The following is a 15597-nucleotide window of genomic DNA, read 5'->3' as shown; positions in this document are numbered from 1 at the left end:
TCCAATTCATGAACATGGTATATTTCTCCATTTATTTAGGTTTTTGTCATTTTCTCTCAACGTTTTATAGTTTTTGATGTACAGATCTTGAATATCTTGTATTAAGTTTATTCTTAAGTATATTTTTGATAGTTTTATAAGTAGAATTGTTATATTAATTTCTTTTGGGGGTTATTCATTGCTAGTATATAGAAATATCAGATTTGCACATTGACCTTGAGTCTTATGACCTTGCTAAATTCACTTACTAGTTCTAGTAGCTTTTTGAATGTTCCTTAGCATTTTCTACATGCACAATCGCATCAATTGCAAGTCAAGGCAATTTTATTTCTTCACCTTCATTAACACAACACTGATCAGAACCAACACTGTCTGTTCTAGTTTGCTAGCTGCCAGAATGCAATATACCAGAAACAGAATGGCTTTTAAAAGGGAGAATTTAGTAAGTTGCTAGTTTACAGTTTTAAGGCCAAGAAAATGTCCCAATTAAAGCAAGTCTATAGAAATGTCCAATCTAAGGCATCCAGGGAAAGATACCTTGGTTCAAGAAAGCTGATGAAGTTCAGGGTTTCTCTCTCAAGTGAGAAGGCACATGGTGAACACAGTCAGGGCTTCTCTCTCAGCTGGAAGGGCACATGGTGAACATGGCATCATCTGCTAGATTTCTCTCCTGGCTTCCAGTTTCATGAAGCTCCCCGGGAGGCGTTTTCCTTCTTTATCTCCAAAGGTTGCTGGCTCTCGTGGACTCTCTGCTTTGTGGTGCTGCAACATTCTCTGCTCTCTCCAAATTTCCCATTCTCCAAAATGTTTCCTCTTTTATAGGACTCCAATAAACCAATCAAGACCCACCCAAATGGGTGGAGACACATCTCTCCTAATCCAGTTTAACAACCACTCTTGAATGGGAGATGATCTAACTGCAGATTCAAACACACAGTATTGAATAGGGATTATTCTGCCATTTTACAAAATGGGATTTTGATTAAAACATGGCTTTTCTAGGGTCCATGCATCCATACACACTATCTCCCAAACTACCTCAATAGTCTCCTAACTAGTCAGTCCACCTGCTTCTCTTCTGGCTCATCTCTAATAGTTTCTTTACACTGTAGCCAGGAGAGAGGTTTTTAAAATGTAAGCCTGATAATATCATCCCTTTCCTTCCTCCATCCTTACTGCCTAAAAAATGTTTTAAGGACTTCATTTCCTGACAGCTCTTAGGATAAAGATGTGACATCTAAACAGGGCTTACAAAGCCCTGGTGGTCCGCTCCAGTCTGCCTCACTGGTCACACCTTCTATACACTCTCAGTAACCTGGAACTTTCTGTGGCCTTCTCATTCTCGTCCTGCTTCCCCTGGCCCGAGGCTCTTTGCACATGCTATTCTTTCTTCTTGGAAACTAATACCATGATTCTTCTTCATTCAGTTACTACCACTATCACTTCTCTAAGAACACCTGCTCTGGCCCCCCTAAAAAGTATAAAATGAAAAGAAACACAAGGCATAAAAATTGGAAAGGAAGTAGTAAAATTCTATTTGCAGATGATACGATACTATTTGTCGAAAACCCCGAAAAATCCACAGCAAAACTACTAGAGCTAATAAATGAGTACAGTAAAGTGGCAAGTTACAAGATCAACACTCAAAAATCTGTAGTGTTTCTATACGCTAGTAATGAACAGTCTGAGGGGGAAATCAAGAAAAGAATTCCATTTACAATTGCAACCAAAAGAACAAAATATTTAGGAATAAATTTAACTAAATAGACAAAAGACCTATACAAAGAAAACTACAAGAAATTGTTAAAAGAAATCACAGAAGACCTAAGTAGATGGAAGAGCATACAGTGTTCATGGACTGGAAGACTAAGTATAGTAAAGATGTCACCTAAATTGATTTACAGATTCAATGCAATACCAATTAAAATTCCAACGACTTACTTTTCAGAAATAGAAAAACCAATAACCAAATTTATCTGGAAGGGTAGGGTGCCCCAAATAGCTAAAAGTATCCTGAGAAAAAAAATGAAGTCAGAGGTCTCACGCTATCTGATTTTAGGGCATATTATGAAGTTATAGTGGTCAAAATAGCATGGTACTGACATAAAGATAGATATACTGACCAATGGAATAGAACAGAGTGTTCAGATATAGACTCTCTCATCTATGGACAACTGATCTTTGATAAGGCAGTCAAGCCAATTCATCTGGGACAGAACAGTCTTAAATGGTGCCTAGAGAACTGGATATCCATATGCAAAAGAATGAAAGAGGACCCATATCTCACACCCTATGCAAAGATTAATTCAAAATGGATCAAAGACCTAAATATTAGATCTAAGACCAAAAAACTGTTAGAAGAAAATGGAGGGAAATATCTTATAAATCTTATAATAGGAGGCAGTTTCCTAGACCTTACACCCAAAGCAAGTGCACTGAAGAAACAAAGAAAGAAATGGGAACTTCTCAAAATTAAACACTGTGCACATGAAAGAACTCTGTCAAGAAAGTAAAAAGACAGCCTACACAATGGGAAACAATATTTGGAAATGATATATCAGATAAAGGTCTAGTAACCAGAATTTATAAAGAGATTGTTCAACTCAACAACAAAAAGACAGCCAACCCAATTACCAAATGGGCAAAAGACTTGAACAGACACTTCTCCAAAGAGGAAATACAAATGGCCAAAAGGCACATGAAGAGATGCTCAACTTCCCTGGCTATTAGAGAAATGCAAACCAAAACCACAATGAGATATCATCTCACATCCACCAGAATGGCCATTATCAATAAAACAGAAAATGACAAATGTTGGAGAGGACATGGAGAAAGAGGCACACTTATCCATTGTTTGTGGGAATGTCAAATGGTACAACCGCTGTGGAAGGCAGTTTGTCGGTTCCTCAAAAACCTAAATATAGAATTGCCACATGACCTGGTAATACCATTGCTAGGTATCTACTCAGAGGACATGAGGGCAAGGACACAAACGGACATTTGCACACCAATGTTTATAGTAGCATTATTTACAATTGCGAAGAGATGGAAACAACCAAAATGTTCATCAACAGATGAGTGGCTAAATGACCTGTGGTATATACATACAATGGAATATTATACAGCTGAAAGACAGAATAAAGTTACGAAGTATGTAACAACATGGATGGACCTTAAGGACATTATGCTGAGTGAGATTAGACAGAAACAAAAGGACAAATACTGTATGGTCTCACTGATATGAACTGACATTAGTGAATAAACTTGGAGAATTTCATTGGTAACAGAGACCATCAGGAGGTAGAAATAGGGTAAGATATTGGGTGATTGGAGGTGAAGGGATGCAGATTGTGCAACAGGACTGAATGTAAAAACTCAGAAATGGACAGCAAAATACTACCTAACTGTAATTCAATTATGTTAAACCAGTGAATGAAGCTGAATGTGAGAATGATAAAGGGAGGAGGGCTGGGGGCACAAATGAAATCAAAAAGAAAGATAGACGATAAAGACTGAGATGGTATAATCTAGGAATGCCTAGAGTGTATAATGATAGTGACTAAATATACAAATTTAAAAAATGTTTTTGCATGAGGAAGAACAAAGGAATGTCATTACTGCAGGGTGCTGAAAATAAATGGTAATATTTTTAAAATTTTAACTTATGTGTGAGATTAAAGCAAAAAATGCTTATTTGGTACAAAATTTATATTTTGACTAGTGCATTTCCTAATATAACTTTTGCAGACAGCTTAACTGAACACGATGAGTACATAGAACCTTGAGTAGGACATGAGATTTTGTTGGTTTGTCCAGAGTGATGCCCCAATAAATCCCAGAGTGATTTGAACAGTGAATAAAAAAGTATTTGCAAGGTCCCCTTCAGGGAATGGTGAGAAAGGAGGAAAATTCAACTTCCCCAAGTTGAATTCTTGATATTCTCTCAAGTAGTACGGACAACCAAAGCTATAGGCTGAGCCCCCAGTCTTGGGGTTTGTTCATATGAAACTTAACCCCACAAAGGATAGGTCAAGTCTACTTAAAATTAGGCCTAAGAGTCACCCCCAAGAGAACCTCTTTTGTTGCTCAGATGTGGCTTCTCTCTCCAGCCAATACAACAAGCAAACTCACCACCCTTCCCAGTCTACGTGGGACATGATTCCCAGGGGTGTGGACCTTCCTGGCAACGTGGGACAGAAATCCTGGAATGAGCTGAGACTCAGCATCAAGGGATTGAGAAAACCCCTAGAATAAGCTGAGACGCAGCATCAGGGGATTGAGAAAACCTCCTCAACCAAAAGGGGAAAGAGTGAAATGAGACAAAGTGTCAATGGCTGAGAGATTCCAAACAGAAGTTGAGAGGTTATCCTGGAGGTTATTCTTACGCATCAAGTAGATATCACCTTGTTATTCAAGATGTAGTGGAGAGGCTGGAGGGAACTGCCTGAAAATGTAGAGCTGTGTTCCATGTTTCTTGAAGATGATTGTATAATGATATACTTCGTATCTGATGTTCCTTTTATCTACCTTATCAACAGATGAGTAAAACATACGGAATAAAGATGAATAATAGGGGGAACAAATGTTAAAATAAATTTAGAATGAAATGCTGGTGATAGGTGAGGGGGAGGAGTGGGGGGTATTGTATGTATGAATTTTTTTTGTTTTCTTTTTATTTCTTTTTCTGAATAGATGCAAATATTCCAAGAAATGATCATGATGATGAATATGCAACTATGTGATGATATTGTGACTTACTGAATATATATGTAGAACTGAATGATCAAAAGTAACAAATGTTTGCATTTGTTTGGTATTCAAAAAATTTTTTAATTAATAAAAAAAAGTATATCATGGTCTCAAGGCAGAATGGACCCTCTCTTTACAGCACTTGTCACTTTTGTAACTTTCCATTGATTACATCTGTCTACTAGTCTGTGAGCTCTGTAAGGATGAGGAGCATGTTTATTTTGCTCACGATGGTGTCCTCAGTATCTAGCAGAGTGCCTGATACAAAGTTAGGGGTGTCAATAAACATGATGAAGAATGAAGTCCTATGAAGGAAGGGCAAATGGTACAAGATGCTATGAGCGTCTAGAACACTGCCCTCATTTTGCCTGGGTAGTTAGAGAAAGTTACCCCATGGAATTGCCATTTGAGGTGGGCTTTGAAGAATAAATAGGAGCTAAGTAGGGTATGTGGGAAAATAAGCCAGATGGTAGGTATGCATATGCATGTAACAGGAAGCATTCAAACAACTAATTAAGGACAGAATAGCAGAGCAGGAGAGAAAGAAACAGTCAAGCAGCTCTAGACCAGGCAGGGCTGTATGGGTAGGACGGCCAGATAACTTAACGTTTAAATGGATCATTTTTTTAGCTTTGAAAAATTATTTTTCTAAGGTTTTATTTTGATATAGTTTCAAATTTAATAAAAAGTTGCAAGAACAATTCAAAAAAGCCCATGAACCCTTTTCCCAAGTCACTATCTACATTTTACCCCATTTGTTTTATTATTCTATTTATCTATTGATGAATATTTTTTTCTGAATAATTTGAGAATATGTTAGAGACATTCTGCCCCTTTGACCATGAAAATTTCAATGTGCATTTCCTAAGAACAAGGACGTTCTCTTACATAACACAGTAATCAGATTATGAACTTTAACATTGATAATCCACATTATAAATTCAACTTGGTCATTTGTCCCAAATAGCTGTTCTTTTCCTGGTCCTGCATAATTAATAATTATGCTGGGCCAACAGGCATATATATGGACTCTCTCAAGCAAACCTGGACTTTGGTAATGCTACTTCCAGGTCATGGCAAGGATTTTGAACTTTATCATGTGGGTAAAAGGAATCGAAGTGTAACAGCATAAAAACAAGGAGACAACTTGAATTAGCTCATGTTTTCTCCATGGTGGAGAAAAGATTATAAAACAAAGATAAACTGAGGGCAATATTTGGTTAATAAAAAACTAAATGCTGAATGAACACAGACAATTGCAGCTAGAAGTAATCCGCATACTTCCTGACCTCAAGTTTGAAGAGTAACAATACAAAATTTCTACCAATCTACACCTGATTTTAATTTGAAAATCCATTAAACATTCTGAATTCCGATGCAAAATAAAAGCACGTTTATATGTGCATTGGGGGTTAAAATTATGGCCACAGATTCTGTGGTACTCCTTCCTTCAAGAAGTGGGGCTTACTTCCTCTTCCTGTGAGTATGGGCTGGATTCAGTGATTCACTTACACCAGATAAAATGTGGGTTGGTACCTCTGAAAATAGGTTATAAATGGCACTTTGGCTTCCTTCTTGATCTCTCTTAGGTCACTTACTCTGGGTAAGCCAGTTGTGTCTTGAGGACATTCAAGCAGCCTTAAGGAGAGGGCCACATAGGAAGTGACTGAGCCACCTTGGAAGTGGGTATTCTGGTCCCTGCCAAGCCTTCAGTTGACTGCAGGCTAGGGTCACTTCTTGACAGCATACTCATGGAAGAGCCTGAGGCAGAACAGCTCAGGCAAGCCATTCCTAAATTCCAGAACCATGGACTGTGAGATGACAATTTTGTTGTTTTAAGCTAATGAGTATTGGGGTGACATTGCATTCATTTGAGAAGAGGGTCTATTCAGATTCTCAGAATAATGACCCCAAAAAGGTTGAGTACTACTACTGTAAATGGGTATTAGATTTCTAAAAATCTTTGGTCCCCACTTGATAGTTTGTATGAGCTTACTTTTGAAACAAGTTTGGGATTAGGTCCAACAAGTGAGAAGATTCAAACCATTAGACGGCCCCCCAAAATGTTTAAAGGTGGTCTCCAGGATGGGCCAAAAAAGCAAACTTCACCCTAACCTATCAAACTAAGATCAAACAGAATACCTAATAGAGGTGAAGTGATTTCTCACCTCCATTTCTCATATTCAAGAAGAAAGGCTCTAAAATAATAACCTAAAACAGTAAGTAAATAGGAAGTGGAGGAGGAAAAGGAAGAAAGGCTCATTCTAATTCCCAACCATGAACCTGAAATGGCAATACATCCACAGCTTACTTACTGTGATATTTTTTGGGGGTGGGGGTGGTACATAGTCCAGTAATTGAATCCGGGTCTCCTGCACGGAATGTCCAGGAAATGAATCTGGGTCTCCCGCATGGAAGGCGAGCATTCTACCACTGAACCACCCGTGTTCCTCATCTACAGCTTACTTACCTTAAAGGAAAAAAGCAAGTCGTAGATCATTATGTTCTCATTATAAAAACAATGCATGTGTTTATGAATCAATGGATATATATGTCTCCCCCAAAATTCTAGAAGGGTACTTTATCAGATAATCAGGGTTTGGGGCTGCAAGCAGTAGAAACTGATATTGGTTGTCAATAAGTAAAGGAGATGATTGTAAAAGTTGCAAAACTGATGAGAGGGCAGGAGGACCAGGTTGTGTGTATTGACAGGAGTGGGCAGTCATAGAAATAACTTATTAAGCAGAGGCCTTAGAAAAGAGGTCGCCCACCAACCAAAGGCCTCTTGCTGCTATGAATGTCCCCACTCACCCAGCCATTTTGCGTTGACTCCACAACATTCCAAGGCTTGAGGCAGAATCATCCAAATGACCAACAATGTCTGTGGTAACAGACTATCTCAAAATATCACAGTCTACTTAAAAAGACAAATCACAGAACAAGACAGAAACAATAACAGCCTATTTTCACGGGGACAGAGTACATAGAGTAGATCCATAGTATAAACGTAAGAAACCACACATGGTGAGAAAGGGAAGTCTTTGGTTTTCAAAAGTGAAAGTTGTAAAATACTGTAGCACAACTTTACTATTATTGCTGAAAACAAAAAATGCCTACAGATGGTGACATTTTGAAATTGCTCCTCCCTATAGATGGGTTAAATATAATCAAGTATTTGTTCATGGCAATTGCAAAAAGGCAAGAAGCAAGCCTACAAGAGAACTGGTGAGGAGAGACACTGAAGAGATAAGGACCTTGCCCCATCCTGACAACTTAAAAGATATCTCTTTGAAAGACTAAAGGCAGAAGGTAAAACTGCAAATATGGAAATATAATCAAATGACTGATATTTAAAAATAAATTCTATTTTTAAATGCATTTCCAACTTAAAGGAAAAAAAAAGGTGAGAAGGAAGTGGTTTATTTCCTTGGGCAAATGTGCCATGGCAAGTTGTACAGACTTAAAAACATCTTCGAAAACAAAGGATCTCATAGGAGTTAGTACTTCAACACTTCAGTCTGTATTTCTAGTGGACTGTTCTGGATGATTTACATATAAGTGCATTTTAAAGTAGACTATTTTTTTTCCTAGCATGCTTTCTCAATTATGAATATACTCTCTTGAAATACTACTCCCATTCTTTACTATTACGCCATAGAAGTATATTTTTCATTTTACCTTTTTTTTTTTTCAGGGTGCAAGGTCCAGGAATTAAATCCAGGTAATTGAATCTGGGTCTCCCACATGGAAGGCGAGCATTCTACCACTGTACCACACGTGCACCCTGCTTCTCTTTTGAATAGCCAATTAAATGGTTGCAATATAGGCCAAACTACCCGTGCCTCAGAGCCTCAAAATTTTTTAGGATGGCACATTCTCAATGTAACAACTCAGTCTCTACTACTCTGTAAGATGATTCTGCATCCAAAAACTGCCTTAGAACTTACTTAATCAAACAGAACATTACTAACATTTATTCATTCAACAAATATTTATTAAAACCTACCATGTACTAGGCCCCTAAGATGGGTAGATAATCTGCATGTTTATACGTTAAAAAGTATGAGAAAAATAATGAATTGGAATATCCTTCCTGAAAATGTTTATTTAGCTAAGATAATCAGTAAACCCACAAACATATCATAAACTTTATCATCAATGGTGTTCTAGTTTGCTAGCTGCCGGAATGCAATACTCCACAAACAAAATGGCTTTTAGAAAAGGGGAATTTAATAAATTGCTAGTTTACAGTTCTAAGGCAGAGAAAATGTGCCAATTAAAACAAGTCTATAGAAACGCCCAATCCAGGGAGATACCTTGGTTCAAGAAGGCCAGTGAAGTTCAGGGTTTTTCTCTCAAGTGGAAAGGCACACGGCGAACAGTCAGAATTTCTCTCTCACCTGGAAAGGCACATGGCGAGCAGGGCCATCTGCTAGCTTCTCTCCTGGCTTCCTGTTTCATGTAGCTCCTTGGGAGGCATTTTCCTTCTTCATCTCCAAAGGCCGCTGGCTGGTAAAATCTACTTCTTGTGGCTATGTCATTCTGCTATCTCAGAATCTCTTTCATTCTCAAAAATGTTTCCTCTTTTATAGGACTCCAGAAACTAATCAAGACCCGTCCAAATGGGTGGAAACACTCCTTCACCTAATCCAGCCTAATAGCCACACTTGATTAAATCACATCTCCAGGGAGATGATCTAATTACAGTGTCAAGCACACAATGCCGAATAGGGATTAGAAGAAATCGCTGCCTTTACAAAATGGGATTAGGATTAAAACATGTCTTTTTGAGGGTACACACATCATTTCAAACCAGCACAAACGGGAATAATAAGGCAAAAGATATCTTAGTACATAGCATATTTCTTACTGGGAATCTTCCATTTTTCACCCAGATATACAATTTGATCATTTTACCTGGCCTTGAGGGCTCAGTGACTATTAAAACATGGAAGCAATCTTGGTTTCCCAACAATCTGTATCATACAGGTAAAAACTAAAATATGCAACAGTGTAGATAAAATGTAACACTACTAGCTCACTTCATGCAGCTATAAAAGTAATGAATGAAAGTTAAGTCCTATATTGAGTACAGGGTCTTTAATAGGGCAAGTGAGAACAATTGTGCCAATTTTCATCAACAACTGTGTTCAGGCGCTGGACGGACAATGGAGCTGGTCCAGTGGCCTGCTCAGACAAGGTTTGCAGTAAAAGGCCCTCTTCTTGCTCCAGCTGTTACCCTATTAATACAAGGACATTGGGAGGTAATGCTGGAGATTCCTGCTATGAGTCTTGTTTTTATTTTATATCTCACATATATTCAAAGCAATATCCATTAGCAAGAAAACACCCAGAAACAAGATCATCTAGAATTTTAAAGAATATTTGTAAACACACAAAGCTTCAATTAAAAAGGTATTTATTAAAAATACTTTCTCCCAATTCTGTTTTCAAATCAAATCAAGGAGTCAGGTTACAAAGCAGTAACTGATCAGTTTCTTCTGCTTACAAGATGACAATTTCATTAGCTCATTAGTATAATTTAACTAAATAGTGAAACACAAATTCAACTTCATTCACTTCACAAAAAGTAAACATAATTGGCATGCTTCATACAAAAAAATTGTATTATAAAGTTTGTTTTCATAGTTCAGTTAGATTCAGCTAAATATAAAATGATGGTGACATAAAAGAACATCCAAGCAATGCTGTGGATTTCCTTTCTTAAAAACAATGATTGTCTGGAGTTTCCTCACTGTCTATGAATTAGTTAAGAACCACCTGAGATTTATTTGTGTTTCCAGCAATTAAAATATGCTAGAAACGCTACACAGATCCCAGGGCTTAAAAATGTTTCTGACAGGTTTTGAAGTTTTTATGAGTTTCAAATTAATGTACAGAATATAGATATTTAAATTTCAGAAACATAGTGTCAATGGAAACCCTTTAACAGTCTCGGCATTAAACAGTTTGAGGCAAGAAGTGGTCTTTCCTTTGAAGGTTCAAGAAGTCAATCTTTTCTCAACAGTTTCTTGGTAAGTAATAAACCTTCTCAAATTCATCTTCACATTGTCGAGAACACACAGCTGATCTGGACCGTATCTACCTCTTCCTTCCTTACGTATCTGCCAAAAAAGAACCAAAAAAACACGTGCTATTTGGTGTATATTACTAACTCATTTAAATAAATTATTTGTTTTGGGTATATTTTAACACTTCTGAGCAAGGGAGCTGCCAGAATTTGATAAAATATTTTCACTTTCAAGGTAAATGGAACAGTACAAGAACCATAAAGGTAAATTAAGAAGGTGCACTTTTAAAATGATACCTACAAAATGATGAATTGTATGCTTTAAAAAAGAGTGAATTTTATAGTATGTGACAAAAAAGAAATCTTCGAACTGAAAAGTTACAGCAAACAGACTGTAATATAACTTGAACTCAGTCTCATAAAAACAGGAGTGGATACCTAGCCAATCCTAATCGGGGTATCCGGTTTCAGTACATATGATCCTCCTAGCTGGAGCAGGGGTTCTCAAACATTAGCATCAAACAGTATTCTCTGGAAGGCCTGTTAAAAAAGATAGATTGATGAGCCAATTCTCAGAGTTTCTGTTGCAGCAGCCTGGGGTGGGCCTGAGAATGTGCATCTCTAACGAGCTAACAGGTTACGTTGATGCTGTTAATGAAGAGCATTTTTGCAAAGTCTGCTCTCAAGAAGTGCTTTTGTGAAATGTGTTATATTGTGTTTAAATGCAATTTGGGACTAAACAAATACTAAACAGCCTTTAATGTAATTGTGAGGTAAAAAATTATTAGCTTGAACAAAAGCATGATTAAGAATAAACTTAATTTTTTTTTTTTAGAATTTAGTCACCTACCAGTGAACGCTTAGTCCAATAAATGATAGCCATAACTACTAAATTTTAAAATGTAAAATGGCAAAATATGAAAATGTTCAAAACAAACAAATTTTAATTTCTTAAACCAACATTGGCTTTAGAGGTAACTAACCTAGAATGTACAAGGTATGTGTTATTTTTTTTTCTTCTGGAAAACAAAGCTATTTTTTATGCTTTCAATTTTTTTCAGAAAATTCAAATTTCAAGATGTATAATCATACCTAAAAACTTATCACAGAGTTCTATCCATTAGAATTGAATTCTACATTAGAAGTTTGCTAGATGGAAGAAAAACACTGGAAAACAATGAAAGTAAGCGAATTTCTTATCAAAATCCTTAACCCTTTGATAAAGATTTAAAAGCAAATGATTTATATTTCTACTTCTCAAAAGTATAAAATTTTTAAATTGAGATAAGATTTAGGTAAGAGAATGGTAAACTTAAACTTGTAAATAGTTATGGGATTCCTATTTGTTTTAAAACTTTCTAGTTGCTCTTCCCTCAGCAACCCAGTTTATATTTTGTTTCAAAGTTAAGTTTTGGTAAGGATTACAGGTAGCTTTATTATTATTCTTTTTCATGCTTACCTTGCATTTACACATTTCCTATAAAAATAACATACAAAAAAATACAAAAAAAACCCATACAATTTATAACCAGAAAATAAAATGTTTTTTGGAAAAATTTTTTTAAAAAGTTACGTTTTGATACTTCTGATGAAATAATAAATAAAATAGCTGATAAAGGAAGCCATATTCTCCAAAACAGAGCTGCCTGGAGTCTGTCTCTTTTTCAGGGCATGAAATAAAACAATTCAAAACAAAAAAATTGGCCTATAATGTATTACATGATATAAAATGTATATGAAATTGCTCAGTAAACTAGGGACTATAGTATTATACATGGGAAGGAAGTACTATAAACATTACTAAGTTGTTAGAAGAAAGAGAAACTTCGCTAGACACCATTTTGGCCTCCAGTTAGAGTGATTCCACAGTAGCACTGACTGAGTTATGATTCAGACAACATGCATTTTACTAAGCACTAGGATGATGTCTATTAATCAGTGAGATTTATAGGAATTTGTTACACTCCTGCCACTAAAATGCATGTCGGTAACTAGATCCACTCTTTCCCCAGAGGAGGTTGAGACTCATGCGTTTCCAAATAAAATAGGTACAAACCTTCATTTTGAAGACTGGTTGGAATTCTTTCAAAGCACATAATAATTTAATTTGAACAGAAGCTCTCTCAGCTTCTTTACCATCTGCAAAAACATCAAAGAGGGCATCCAAAGCTTCTCCTGCTACGATAAGGGAAGGATCCTTGGTGGCAATCTCAATCAGAAAGCACCCAATGGTCTGGAGACAACAAAATACATTCTTACAGTTCAACATTTTAAGGTCAGTTTCCAAAATAAGGACTCTGAAATTTTAAGTATGGCAATATTTCGTGCATAATAGTCTGTACCAAAAAAAAAGCCAGGGATAAACGTACCTTCTAAAAGGCTAAAGATTAAAGACTTAGAATATACTTAAGATAAATAAAGCATATTAGAGTGTATATTCCTAAAGTGAATTAAGGTGTATAAATGATGTACAAATGACTTATTCTGTAAATCATTAAATCCTCCCCTCAATCTTCCTCAAAATGTACAGAAGAAACCTTATGGGTAAAACCAAAACAAACAACAAAAAGCACACTCTTCTTTTTAAATCATATTTTAAAAATAAGAAAATAAAGAGCATTACATTTTGTGTGAATCTCACTTTGCTTCACTGTATTAGGTTGAATTTTAATATCCATCCATTCACAATTAGCTAGCTAACGAACAGAGCATTCTCAATCTGCAGAGTTATTTAAGAGTAAACTTATTTTTATGTAGCTGTTCTGCTTCACTCTTTATGTTTTAAGACAATTTTTTGATAGGATGTGTACAACTGATATCTAATACACTAAAATGCAGTATGAAGCACACAACAGTATATACAAAGTAGTTTTATTAATAAAAGATTAATATGAATCTGATAATTCAGATTAGATCTAACTTCCAGTTTATAGAAACTGCAGAAGATAAAGGAACCAACTTAACACAAGAAAGCAATCAGAAAATTCAGAAGGTTGGACTTATATGGGACAACCCACCTAGATGATGAGGGTTAAAAAAAAAGGGGGGCGGACGCAAAGGATAGGTCAAGTCTACTTAAAATTTAGGCCTAAGAGTCACCCCCAAGAGAGCCTCTTTTGTTGCTCAGATGTGGCCCCTCTCTCCAGCCAACACAACGAGCAGTCTCACCACCCTACCCCTCTCTATGTGGGACATGACTCCCAGGGGTGTGGACCTTCCTGGCAACGTGGGACAGAGATCCTGGAATGAACGGAGACTCAGCATCATGGGATTGAGAAAAACCCTAGAATGAGCTGAGATTTAGCATCAAGGGATTGAGAAAACCTTCTGGACCAAAAGGGGGAAGAGTGAAATGAGACAAACCGTCAATGGCTGAGAGATTCCAAACAGAGTGGAGAGGTTATTCTAGAGGTTATTCTTATGCATCAAGTAGATATCATCTTGTTATTCAAGATGTAATGGAGAGGCTGGAGAGAACTGCCTGAAAATGTAGAGCTGTGTTCCAGCAGCCACGTTTCTTGAGGATGATTGAATAATGATATAGCTGTCACAATGTAACTGTGTGATTGTGAAAACCTTGTGTCTGATGCTCCTTTTATCTACCTTGTCAACAAAGGAGTAGAACATATGGAATAAAAATAAATAATAGGGGGAACAAATGCTAAAATAAATTTATTTTAAATGCTAGTGATCAATGAAGGCAAGGGGTAAGCGGTATGGTAGGTATAATCTTTTTTTTTACTTTCCTGTGTTCATTTTATTTCTTTTTCTATTGTCTTTTTCTTTCTTTTCTGAATTAATGCAAATGTTCTAAGAAATGATGAATATGCAACTAAGTGATGATATTGTGAATTACTGATTATGTATGCTGTTTTATTTTTTCTTTATTTTTTTAATTAATTAAAAAAAAGGGGGGAAAAAGGATGAAGCTGATCAGGTTGGGATTAAGGTAATTCAGAATACAAGGGTAAGGAAGTCATTGTCTATATTTTAGAACCTTATCTACTCTTTGAGACCAAAGGAAGAAAGGTTTATTTTCTCCAGAATGTAAATTTTCTGTAGCACATAATCTAACTCAACCTGTCTAGATAGATCATTTAAACAATCCAAACACAGGGATCCCAGAAAAAGAATGAGGGCCTTTAATTCTGTATATCTTAATATAATATAGATATATCTAGAACTTATCTCCAGAGGACCTCTTTTGTTGCTCAGATGTGGTCTCTCTCTCTCTCTCTTTCTCTCTAGGCCCAAATCTGCAGTGAAATCATTGCCCTCCCTGCTACATGGGACATGACATCCAGGGGTGAAAGTCTCCCTGATGGCGTGGGAGAGGACTCCCAGGGACAAATCTGGCCCTGGCACCATGGGAACAACAATGCCATCCTGACAAAAAGGGGGAAAAGAAGTGTTTAACAAATAAGGTAACAGTGGCTAAGAGAGTTCAAATAGAGTCAAGAGACTACTCTGGCGGTCATTCTTACACAAGCTTCAATTAGATACTACTACCTATCATAACTTACCAAACCCCAACCAAAACCATTCTAGCCAATCCTAAAAACACCTAGGGTGCTATATCAGATTTCACAAAGGCTCCATGCACTAGGGTAACATTCCAGAAACCTACAACCTCCATATGGGTCCCTGGACCAGATAAGTCATGACACGCAGAGGGGCCAGCCTCTCCAGAGCATCAACTAGTTCCATCCCCTTATCCCATATTATCGACAGCCTCATCAAACATGAAAAAGTTAGAATGGGCAGAGCCCAAATACCCCTCAAAAGTGGGAGAAAGATCAAAGGTGATGTTGGAGTTA

At 36.7% G+C, this 15597-nt stretch overlaps 1 protein-coding gene and 1 long non-coding RNA gene across 6 annotated transcripts in view; one reads left to right on the top strand and one right to left on the bottom strand.

Moving 5' to 3' along the window:
- LOC143659429 (uncharacterized) overlaps window positions 1-15200 on the top strand; it is a 42760-nt gene extending 27560 nt beyond the window's left edge. For 2 of the 3 annotated variants that reach the window (XR_013163528.1, XR_013163530.1), the window contains exons 3-6: window positions 7902-8058; window positions 11842-11963; window positions 12793-13055; window positions 15029-15200. This is a non-coding gene — a long non-coding RNA (uncharacterized LOC143659429). The remainder of the gene's footprint in view (window positions 1-7901; window positions 8059-11841; window positions 11964-12792; window positions 13056-15028) is intronic. The other variant, XR_013163529.1, reaches the window with a different exon arrangement.
- The window catches only part of HEATR3 (HEAT repeat containing 3), a 44433-nt gene continuing 38987 nt past the window's right edge, over window positions 10152-15597 (bottom strand). For all 3 annotated transcript variants that reach the window (XM_077132372.1, XM_077132373.1, XM_077132374.1), the window contains 2 exons: window positions 12837-13013; window positions 10152-10874 (listed from right to left, as the gene is read on the bottom strand). In XM_077132372.1, coding sequence (XP_076988487.1) covers window positions 10752-10874; window positions 12837-13013 — 300 coding nt within the window. In that variant the 3' untranslated portion in view covers window positions 10152-10751. The remainder of the gene's footprint in view (window positions 10875-12836; window positions 13014-15597) is intronic.

Source organism: Tamandua tetradactyla, chromosome 16 (genome assembly GCF_023851605.1).
Source record: "Tamandua tetradactyla isolate mTamTet1 chromosome 16, mTamTet1.pri, whole genome shotgun sequence".
NCBI classification, from domain to species: Eukaryota; Metazoa; Chordata; class Mammalia; order Pilosa; family Myrmecophagidae; genus Tamandua; species Tamandua tetradactyla.
This window is presented reverse-complemented; position numbering and strand designations above follow the sequence as displayed.